At 32.4% G+C, this 12,497-nt stretch overlaps 1 protein-coding gene across 1 annotated transcript in view; it reads right to left on the bottom strand.

Moving 5' to 3' along the window:
- Positions 1-1,560: 1,560 nt before the first annotated feature.
- FNDC1 (fibronectin type III domain containing 1) overlaps positions 1,561-12,497 on the bottom strand; it is a 116,571-nt gene continuing 105,634 nt past the window's right edge. The window contains 5 exon segments of the mRNA XM_074309402.1: positions 1,561-2,760; positions 3,686-3,808; positions 4,428-4,589; positions 6,927-6,956; positions 9,755-9,834. Coding sequence (XP_074165503.1) covers positions 2,645-2,760; positions 3,686-3,808; positions 4,428-4,589; positions 6,927-6,956; positions 9,755-9,834 — 511 coding nt within the window. The 3' untranslated portion in view covers positions 1,561-2,644.

A 12,497-nucleotide genomic window follows, 5' to 3' on the forward strand; every position in this document is an offset into this window, starting at 1 on the left:
GTCACCAGCACATAGCTTTACATATATTAGATGTTTTATAAAAGTTTGTTGAATGAATGAAAAAATGAGTGATAAGAGCAAGTAGATAGTTTACCCTTTAGGTTCAAGTCATCCCTATAAATTTGAGGTCTTTAGAGTATTCAAGGGGCCAAATTAACGCATCATTTCTGAATTTGTGCTGGGAATATTTCTCCTACACATTCCTTCTGCCTCTTCACCAAAAAAAGTCACAACTCAATTCAAGACTTTGAGATCAATCCAGAAGTCATCTTGTCATGTGTAAGTCAGAATGAGTAATTTGAATTTCAGAACATATTGTCAAGAAGTTTACTCTTGGATCCTTCTTTAATTCAAAAAACTCTAGCAAGATACATTCCTGGCCATGTTTTCTAGCATCAGACTACTGGATACCAAAAAATTGGGCAATTATGTTTGTAAGTTTTTCCCTAAAAGAAACTATGTTATAAGCTTGTTTGGAAAACTTCATTGTTTCCTAAAGATCCTATTATTTGTCTTGATATTGTAAAGTAAAATACTTGAAGGTACTTAAATATTCACCTAAATAAAATGCTTCTTTTAGATATCATTGCAGTTACTTTAGTTTTTAGATCATTTCCTTCCCATCTTATAAAGGTCCAAAAACAACTTTAAAAGTCTCTCCCTTTAGTCTCTAAATTACATTATTAATGTCATATGAATGTTCTATCAGCTCATATTTTTCTAGATAGTAATACTCTCTAATTTTCCCAGACTTGCATCTTTTTTCTTGTTGCTTCATATTAAAATTGGTAAATAGTATTTCAGGAAAACATAAGACACATAGATTTAATCCTTCATTCAGTTAAAATGGACCATCTATATTAGACCATATTTATACAATGAACTTTATAAACTTTCAGATACTATATAAATATGAACTATTTTTATTTTCATTGCTCTTTAGGGTTTCACTGCCACTATTAAGCTTCAAAACAGAAACTGCCAAATTCTCCAATTCTCCCAGCAAGCTTTGTTTTCAAAACTAAAACCTTATGGATGTGCTAGATTTCACTTGATTATATTCATCTATTGAGATTCTATAATCCACATCATTACTGATGAAAATAGTTATTATTTTATTTAGGGTCCTGGGTTTATTATGCCATCAGTTTATCCTATTGGTCCCAAATTGGCTGCACCTAAAAATATAGCTCTACTTCTAAAGTGAAATCTCTTTGAAGGGAAAAATATAGGTATAAATTGAAAATAACTAATTAGAGGTTACATTAAGATTTTATACAAGTTGGATGTGGAAAGGAAGAAGAATGGATTATATTTAGACCACGGTGACATATAAAGATGGAGCTTAGGAATTCTAGGACAGTGCTTCCCTCTGCCCAGTGAATCTTTCTGAGGTTAGTACAATTAGGTGAATTTGGAACTACATAAATAACCAAACTGATATAATATTTATGTCAATCTGGAAAGAAAGCTCTAGTAGGGTGTTCCTGGAATCTATCCTGATTAAATGAATATATATATATGAAAGATGATGATGAAATGAGCACATTCACAAGTACATGGGGGTTTTTAAGTTAAAAATTATTAATGTATCTTTAAAAACAACTCATGCTGTAGCACATAGAAACAAAAAGCCTCAGATTCAAGAGTAAAATATCAAGGGAAGTAACACAAATAAAAAAATAAGAAAACAAAGCTGAAGTGAGACATTTAGTTTGGGGCCAGAAATTAAGATGAACCTTTGAAACACTACTCATGCAGATGACATGATGATGGTTAATAGTGTTTGCAAAAGAAAAAATCCTTTCCACAGTTGTTATATTTTTCATAGTACATTTTCCAAGGAAATTTTTAAAAAAGACTTGTTAATAAACAGCATCGTTTGCACAAAAATACAGAAATATTTATCTAGAAGACATGAAAAATGAGAATTTTAAGTGATATTCTTGCAGACATATATATACACATATATATGCATATATATATAAACATACATACACATACACATATATATCTTGTGAATTTACAATGTGATTTGATGCATTAGTCCAGTAGTGGCTCACAGAGCAAGCTCACAGAGCATGGCTTATGTAGACTGTATTGCCTTGGGTGGGTATTTTTAGTAGCTCAGCATTGCTGAATAATAATTAAAAAAAAAAACTCTGAAGCTTAAAACTCTGCCAGTTACAGAGAATTCCATTAATAACAATGGAAAATTATTTAGCATTCCATTAAGCAAGCACAGCATGCTTAGGTCGTTCCTTTGAGATACATGAAACGTCCAAATTTTGTGCTTAGTAAAGTTTGAAAGTCTCATCGAGGAAAAGTGCAATCCATTTCAGTTGCTTATTTATTATTTCTTTGGGGTTGTGTTGAATTTTAAAAAACACACACACATACAACAGAGAAGCAAAGTGGAATTTGAATATCAAATGCAAATCCTGCTTTCAGTCCCAGGTCAAGTAATGAAGCAGACTCCCAGATTTAAGTGTAAGAAGTGCATAGGATTTTGGTCTTCTGAGCACCTGGACTTAGGAGTTTCTCTACTGCTGTCTTTATTTTCTTCCCAAGACCTCATAGTCTCCTGGTAAACGTAGTTTAACAGGTCTGAGAGGTATGGGCTAGACTTGCAGAGTTGATAGGGTTACCATTTTCCTGGAATGGAGACACCGCACTCATACCATCCAACATAATAGTAGGGTGTTCCAAAACCAATTCGGCCAAATTCTACAGGCTCTTGACGATACTGGCGATGATAACCTGGAATGATTGAGAAAAAAATAGATAAGATGAAAGGAAAGAAAGCAGGAAAATAAAGAGAGAATGCAACATCAGTATTTGAGGAAAAAAAAAAAAAGAAATGTGAAGTATCTTCTTTCAGAAGAACACTGATTGGTACATATTCAGAAATTATCCCAATGATCTTTTTATTCAGCAATGCCTCCTCAATACAATAAAGAAGGCAGATTTCCCATGTATTTCATGCTTTTTTCTTCTCCCATAAATAAAATAATACAGTTTAAAATTTCCTTTGCTTATAGTCTTCCAATCCTTTACTATATTGAGATGTAACACAATTTGACCACCCATCTGCTTATGTTCCTGCCTTTCTAAAAGCATTGAGTTTTCTCCACTTCTTTCTACCTAGTCCAATACCACCCATTCTTTAGAGACTCATTTCAAAGCTCACTTCCTCTGTATAGCCTTCCCTGGTAGCCATAACATAAAATGCTCTCCTTCTAAATTCAAATAGTAGTTAGTATCTGCACAAGTTCCATTATTGTCTTGAAGTAGCATTTAAATCTTTGATTGATATTTGACTTTTCACGTCTTTTTGTCTTCTCATTATGGATTGACTGAAATCTCTTTGAGGGCAGAGACCATATTTTATGTGTATATACTACATAAAATTTAGCAGTGGTGTACATACAATAAGTCCTTAATTTGGCATTGTTTTAATTTTGGATAAAGTATTGAGATGCCCTTTAACCCATTAAGCATCCTGAAATGCTATAACACTGCACATGCTTTCATTGACAATTCCAAGAGTATAGTTATATAGAATTCCATACCCATATTTGGTCCTCCTTCTACTCCTTCCCTCCAAACCCATGTTGATTCTTTTGTAGTCTAAAAGTCACTTATTTGCCAATTGGGAAGCACAAATGTGTCTTACTCATCTTACCTTGAACAGTTGGCAGAGCTTCTACATATGACTGAGGACCTGTTCTTCCATCCAAGTGTGAATCTACAAACTGGCAATGGTCCTCACCTCTCCCCCAACTATCGCCAATGCTGTAGAAAGTATCTGAAAAGATCATACATTCCATAAAAACACAACCACATCACTTCATTATGAGCATTTGTAGCTTACACAAAGGATGACTGATAACCCAAACTTGGGAAGGGTTACTTTAGAGATCAATGAGTCCATAGAGGTTCTAAGTGACAAAGTAAATAAAATATTTGAGCTGGAGTGTTTCTAGCTTCAAATCCTAGAGTATTTCTACTATCACAACAAAAATAATAGAAATTAAAGGTAAGGGTAGTAGACAGTCTAATATAAAAGCATTTTCTCAAGTATAAAGTAGTTCATAAATATAGTCTTATTAACAGAGAAAATGGGCTTTTGTACATCTATGAAATTCTTGAAATTTGTTTAGCAGTAAAAGTTAGTAAGTGTGGATCCAAACTCATTTTCTGATCCCATATAAGATGCTCTTTTTGCTATGCTATTTGAGAGGAATGGGGAAGGGGATTCTCCCAATATACATTCCTAAGAAGCAACACATGTTTTGCTGCTCTGGACTTAAGTCAGGGCCAGAGTATAGTTAAGCTAACTTTCATTATTTTGAGTCAGCACATCTTTTAATCTAAATTATTTCATTAGGTGTCAATCAACAGCAGATCCCTCCCAGATACCTTACCTTTTAAGTTATCACTGAGGTAGATCTTATACCTTAGTGAATTACAAAGAACAACTCCCACAAATTTTCGGTACCATGTGCGCTTCACATATTGTCTCCCATGGCAGTCTGTGTAACTAGGATCACGTTTGAAAGCAAAAGGAATCCAAATGGGCTCTCCGCCTTTATAACACAAAAAGTAATAAAAGGTATTCTGGTTCAGTTTAAGTATATCACAGTACAGTACAAGACACTTTGATTGATTCGTCCTTTTTTTTTTTTTTTTAACAAGAAGAAAAATTCACTTCCCTTTTACATTATCTTGACTCCTTCTTATTATGTATCTATTAAATTATATGTCATTAAAAGAATACTTAGCCTAAACAATTAAATGGAAAACATTGTGAAATGTTTATAATTCCTTGTGAAATTTTGGTCTGTCATCTTTTTGTTAACTGTTAAATTATGGCTATAAATTATTACCTGCATTAAAAAATCCTCATACTTTTTTTAAACTGATAGCTATGAATTTGCAATTGAAATTTATTTTGCCAATTTAGGCAATATTACTCATAGGTTTAGAGGTGGAAATAACCTTAGAAGTCATCCACTCTAAACCTTTAATTTTAAAAATGAAGAAAATGAGACCCTACAAAATTGATTTCTCAAGGTCACATAGGTCATATTTCATTCCAAATCTAGCATTTTTTTCTTTCTATCATGCATCTGTCATTCATTCAATTCACTATTAATTGATCAGGACATAAGTTAATGAGGAACTAAGGCCCTTTGCTTAAAATAAGACCCATATGGATTCAACTAAATGCTTTCTTTTAAAAAAATCTATTATTTTATTGATATTCTTCTGCCAGCAAATATCTCAACTCTTCTAGGGCTAGTAAGTAGTTTTTATGCCTTGGAGAAGTCAAATAAACCCATCACCTGCTGATCAACCTTGTGGTAATTATGCTCCTTGCACTTAACCCAACTAGTAGTAGGAAGACCAATATGTAGTAGTTAGTGAACCTTTCTAGTTTGGTCAAACCTCTGCTAAAAGCATTTATTCTCTGCCAGAAATTTTGGAGCACGACTTTGGTGGAATCAAAGCCTTGGACCTTGGATAAAACTGTGATATTGTCCTAATCCTCCTATTATGAAATCCTTTGCAAACTCTCCTAGTTGGAAGGAACCTCCAGCAGTCACCAGAACAAGAATCTTCTCCATTATACCAGACGGTGGTCATTCAGCTTCTGCTTAGAGAATTCCAGAGGCACCTAAGACTTCCTCGGGCAGCCCTTTCTACTTTTGAACAATTGTAAGGAAAAATTTCCTTACATTGAACTGAAATTTGCTTCCGTTGCTCTATTGCTGTCCCCTTTGAGGTTAGGCAGAATAGGTCTAGTCCCTTTTCAATATGACTGCCCTTCAAATGATTAAAAACAGTTGTCATGCTTCTTAAATGTTCTTATCTTCAAGCTAATAATTGTCAAGTATCTGATCACATTTGAACTTGGGTCCTCCCGACTCCAGCCCAGTGCTGAGATAATATTTATTAAGGCATTTAAGCATATTATCTCACACATAGTAAGTGCTAAGTATATACATGCTGGTTGTTATTATATTTTAATTTTTTTTTATTTAAACATGGTGCTGAAAACAGAACAAAATATTCAAGTCTGACAAGGGCAGGATATTCTGAGGCTAATCCTTAATTGTCATCTCAGTATATCATAATGTTATGTCAGTTTTTCTACTAAACTCCTCATATCTTTTTTCAGATTAACTGCTTGTCACCACCTATCTTGTATTTTTGAAGCGACTTTTTTTTAACCCAAATGTGTACCTGTTAGTTTTCATTAGATTCAATTAATGGCTTCTGTCCTTTCACTCAATGGGTCTATATCTCAGATGGATGCTTTCTGATGATAAGACTCAGTATTTCTTAGGAGTATATGTACTTTAACAGTGAACTCCAGGAAATTGGAAAGCAATTTAAACCCAAGGAAATTAAACTATAGACGAATGACAATAGGAGGGAAAAGTTAAATTTTTGAGAATAAGAAAGACTATCAGATGCCCCTCCCCAGAGGTTGACCCATAAAACTGACTGACTTGTAGCAAAATGAGCTAATTGACTTGTATTAAAAGAAAGCAAAAAATGATATCATATAGTCAAAGCTTAAAATATAATAAAATGCTTATGAATAGGAATATTGAATATAAAAAATTTAATATAATCAGAAACTATTTCAAGGTGTGAGTCTTGAGATAACTAGATCTTCTTTCTCTATTATTACTTTCTCCCATTACTAATGCAAATTCCTGTATCATTTCTCTTCTCTAGTTGAGAAGGTGAATTTAAATTATTGGATAATCTAGAACATGTTGGATAGAAATTTAGCATTGTCCTATTAGTCACACGTTTGAGTGACACAAGATATAAGCAAGTATCTATTTATTTTTGGATTTGATTTAATCAGAGGCACATCTTTGGGACATTTGTCATGGAAAGTAACTTACCTGGAGGTCTTACAACAAGCAGTGGATTGTCTGTAAGAAATAAAATAAATTAGAATTTATTAACTTGTCTTACTTCAATTATTTACTATCCACATGACAGAATGTATTTGATGTTTTTCAATCTATATCATATTACATGGAGTATGCTTAGACTCCATAGAATTTCAGAAAAGGAAAATACAGATTATTTGGCAGACCTCAAAGGTTTTCTATAATACTTATATTCAAACATTTATCTGAGAGTAGTGCTCTCTTTAAAATTCACAAACTTGTTAGTAACAAACTGTCATTTCCTGAAATTATTTTTTATTGCAGATGATGATACAAAAAGATTTATTTAACCTATACTGATTGATTTCTGGTATTTTTGTGCCTACAGTATTAGCCAATGCTATTTTGGATGCTCGTTAATTAATGTTCCTTTACATTCACATTTTCTTTAAGTTTTCTATGAGAGACTCCTTTCTCATACCATCCACTTCTTTCCATGAAAGGAAAGGTATGTAATTTCATCCCTACTTAATCATATTTACTCTGGTTGCTAGCTCCTGACTTAGAATAGAAGTAGCCAATTCTGAGGGCTGTTTGAACTGTTTAAAAAATAACCTCACAGTGTATTTGACTTAAGTATTCAAGCATCAATAATCATCAACATTTAGATTTCTGGTGGTTCCTGAAAAAACTCTCAAATGGTTAAAAAAAAAGTTAAAAGGAATATGTTTCCAGACTTGATGCTGAGATTTATATTACATAGATTTTCACATTTCCTAAAACTAAGATATCATGAAGTTACAAATTTAGATAACCTTAAGTTGAGCAAATATATGAGGATAGTATGATGATTATGTTAATGTTTTTACCTCACTGTAAGTCACTGCTTGTTTCAGTAAAGTAACAGGAATTGGAGAAATACAACTAATTTGGTTTACATGTAATCCAACTAGATAATTCAGACCTGTGAGACTGTGGTTAAGACATAACCACTACCACAAAAGCTAATGCAGTGGCTTGAAGTCAAGAAAAGGAAGATTTATGGTGAGGGTGTTTCTTAGGAGTTTTCTTTTTAAAAGTATTATTTTAAGACCTAAACTTAACATATGTGCTACTTCCTACCCAAGTACCAATAGAGATTTTTGGACTTTCATTTACTAGTTTGTTAATCTTGAATTGCCTGGATTTGAGGGTGATCTTAGAGCAGTTAACCACATAAATGTTAAATTTCTACCTTGTATCCAGAAATGTTATCCTCAAATAATTTGCCAACTTTCCAAAGATAATTCTGATGAATAACAATTTCTCTTCATCTTTCCCATTTATAAGTGGAAATAATTACTCTAAAAATTGTTAAAATGAAGCATGTGAAAACATTTCTGAAGCCAAAGTTCTTCCCTGAGATAATTACACCTATTTAAGCTTTGATTTAGTTCATATTTATTTCACTGCCTTTAAGAAATTATCTTCCAGGGACAAATTTTTGTAATGAGTCTACAATTATGTAATGTGTTAACTACACAAATCATCCTGATAGAGGTAATATTTTTGCTGGAGATTTACTTGTTTGACATTCTTTTACTTGTGCGTGTCATGTAGCCACATGTGTGGTAGAGTTCTATAACTGCCTTAGTAATCCATCTCATTGCAGAATGAAGAACATTTGTTAAGAAAAGAACATAAGAATTGATTTATTGGGATAGAGCCAGACATGATCTACACAGAATTGTGTCTTTGACATGGATGTCTAGCACATGGTTATTCTCTATGTCAATGTCTGCAAAGGTTAAGGATGCTACCCCAATAAACATGAGTCAATTGGAAGAAATTAGCTCATTTTGTACATTTTCAGCTTAAATAATATCTTAATTACACTATTAATGTTAAGTAAATCCAGGCAAATTCTGGTGAGTTGTTATATTTTTGTTTTGTTTTTCTAAAGAAGATAAAATTTACTTTTGAGTAAACAATTGTGTATTGGATGCCTCTTAAGCCAAATTACTTTTATATTCTTCAGCTGTTCAGAATTAGAAACAAATTTTTAAACTTTGGAGCTAAATCTTTCACAGATACTTTCAAACTTATTCCCATGCTGTCGAAAAGTAGATTTCTCCACTACAGAATTTAACCTTTTCATTTCTCAGGAAATTGATATGGAAAATTTCCTTAATACCATTAGTACAATGAAAAGAAAAAGAAACAGCTTTTTTGTTTCAAAAAAGAAAAATCATAAATGATTTTGCTAAGGCTAATATCTTTTTTGTTGTTTTGTTTTTCACTTAACTGTACTTATAATTAGGGATTCTTTTTATATATGGAAAAGGCCTGATTTTTTTCCATTTGATGATATATTTGATTATACCCATTGATTGGGGGTACGGTTAATTAAGTTGTGATACATGAATGTAATGGAATATGACTATACCATGAGAAAAAAATGAGTATGATGAATATGAACTCACACAAAGTGGAATAAGTAAGACTTAGAAAATTATATACACAATGACTACAACAACGGAAACAACAACAAAATAATAGAAACTGAATATTGTGAGATAATCAAACTTACTTCTAAATAAGAGATATAAGAATCCATTTCTCTTATTTCTTTGCAGAAGTAGAGGACTACAGTAGAACATTGAAAACAATGGTAGATTTTTAAATAAAACTCCCCTTTATCTTACTTTTTAAAAATAAAACATAGTTATTTAAGAGAAGAAAAAGAAGATAAAGGATGGAAAACTAGATTAAGAAATGCAGATGATTTAAAAACATTACATCAGTAAAAATTATTTTTAAAAAGAGAAAGGAAAGGCCAAACATATGACAATACGTACCTGATTCCGTAACAAAAGAGACTGAAGGACTCATAGGTCCATAACCATAGGGATTTTTTGCTTGTACTTTAAAATAATATCTAAAATGTAAAAAAAATTATTTTATTTGAGGAACAATATTTATAATCTAAGAATTATAATCTAAAAATAACAAACATTTATGTTAAAAAAGTTACTTCCCAATAGTAAATACTACTGATGTGATTACCTCAAAAGTGTTTTCAAATAATTTTGAAAAACAATACAGCTAACACATACTGCAACACAAATGTGACTAATTGTTCCAAATGTCATTAATGTTAATGAATGAAGGTATCACACCAAAAAGAAATCAGGAAAGAAAAACAGACAAATTTAAGCTCACTCCCAGCTCTGAAATTCTGTGATTCTATGATTATTTTTTTGGAGAGAGTACATTATTTCTAGAGACAGATGTTGAAAGAGTCACTTAAGATATGTATTTTCTGAGTTGAGTTGGCTTTCACAAGTCAAAATTCTTAATTACCATCATTCCATGGTAAACCCTGACTTTCACTCAACAGTGGTTAAGTTCCACAATTAAAGAAAAGTTGTGATGAACTTGGAAAGGATTAGAGAAGATATACAAAATGAATTAAAGAAAAAGAAGACATATGATGAAAACCTATGATGCACCAGGCACCAGGGTTGAAACAAGGCATTTGTATGTCCCTCTTCTGCTCTGAACTTCACCCTTTGAAAGTTGTACCTTATTTCAACCCAATAAAGATTTATAAAACAATGTGTTATTTACCACAGAAATTCAGCTTTAACTGTAACACTTGATTTATTAAAAAATAAATACCCATGTTCCACAGAGAGTAGAATTCTTTAGTATTAAAAATAGGTGTAATTGTAAAATGTACTATGAATAAAGTTCCCAGTGGTACCCTCACATGTATTGTGCTTTAGGTAATTGTCTATTTTGTCTATCCCATAGTTCCAACAGTGATAAGTATGAAAAGCTTATAATATCAGCTAATATGAGAACAGCCATTTAATGGGTAAAGATTAGTAGAAGTTCACTTTAACCATGGGCAGAAATAGAGGAAATAGCCAAAATATAATAGTGGAAGGTTTAGATTGAATATAAAAAGGTTGCCATGCATTGGAATATTTTACTGAGGGAGAAAAAATTAATTTCTCTGATCATATCAAGAAAACGAAGACAGCAAAATATAATTGGGGGGGCATTGGATGGAAGACTAATAGCCTGGAAGTCTAGCAAGCTCTGTCTTTCCTGACTCAGCCATTCACTAATTTTGTGTGTCACTTCTCAGACTTCAATCATCTTTTTAACATAGGAAGTTGAGAGAGATTATTTCTAAAGTTCCTTAGTGCTAACACTCAATACTATCTGACTAGTCAAATCAGCTTCTTTCCTCAGGACTGTTTTGTATGGAAGGGGTAGAAAGAGAGGAGAAACAATCTGACTACTTGTCTTGCAAACTTGTCAGGGATGTGTGTATTGGAGGGAGAAAGGGGCAGAGGAAATTCTCCCATGGTATTCTTAACTTCTTCAAAAGGAAGGGTTAATTCAGTTGCAGAAATGTAGCAGGCATACTCAATCTAAGTATAATCTGATTTACATTTACTTTCTCATTTAATATTCTCATAACTGGCCAAATCTAAAACCAGAGACTAAGTAGAGAAAGAATAATTTCTGTCAATTTGTTTCAGTCTTAATTCTGCTTAGCAGAAATGCTAGGGGAAGTAAATCTTACCCTCCTCCAACCCACATGCTTTTCTTTCTATTTCTATGAGAGTTACACTTGTGATGGCCAATTTTTAAGGAACTATCACTGGAGAAATTGTTGCTTCCTAGGAGCCAAGTAAGCAATACTTATTAATTTTATCCCATTCTCAATTTTCCTCGAGAGATTGATAACATTTGGGTGGCATTTATATATATATATACCAGATAAATATCAGCAAATTAAATTTGTAAATTGGATACTTCTCTTAAAATTTCCCTTAATTTTAAGTCAAGGATTTCTTTGTGTTTTATGATATTGGAATCTATGCAAATCCCAATATATGTATATATGTGTGTGTGTGTGTGTACACTTCTAATTTTTAAAAAATGCTATAGTTGCTTTATTAGCTTAGTTATCAATGAAAATAAATTTAATTTTAAGAATTCATGATATCACCATTGAGACATTTAAATTTCTTTTCATAAAAACTATTATATATATATATATCACTTGAATCATATCTTAATTTCTGCCAATAAATTTGAAAAGTGGGGTTTCAAATCAGAAATGATTCAACTCATATGACCTATTTGTAGGCAGGATTAAGAGTGAGAAATTCACAAAAGTTGGCTTCCTATGTGGAACTAACATTACAACATCTGGAGGCCACTGGGAGGATGTCTGACTTGAAAGCCTGGGAGCAGACTGCCTAAATTTCCCTGAGACACAGCTTAAACTTCTGAGACCTGAAAGAAAGACCAGCAATCCCAAGAAATTTTAAGGCCTGAAGGAAACAGCATAACATTGGGTTATTGATTATTAATATTAATGATATCATATTATTGATAGGCTGCAGATTCTAGGACAAATATAGCAGTAATCTTGAGGTCCCCAGACCTTAGGAGTGCTATTGTTCCAACATTCTATTTGTCAATGATCTTAAGGTCTTCTGACTTTAAGAATTCTATAGTATAGTCCTAGAAACATTCCTGGCCTGACACGCCATCCATGAGGCCATCTCACTGCCC

This window comes from Sminthopsis crassicaudata, chromosome 4, assembly GCF_048593235.1.
Source record: "Sminthopsis crassicaudata isolate SCR6 chromosome 4, ASM4859323v1, whole genome shotgun sequence".
Classification (NCBI taxonomy): domain Eukaryota; kingdom Metazoa; phylum Chordata; class Mammalia; order Dasyuromorphia; family Dasyuridae; genus Sminthopsis; species Sminthopsis crassicaudata.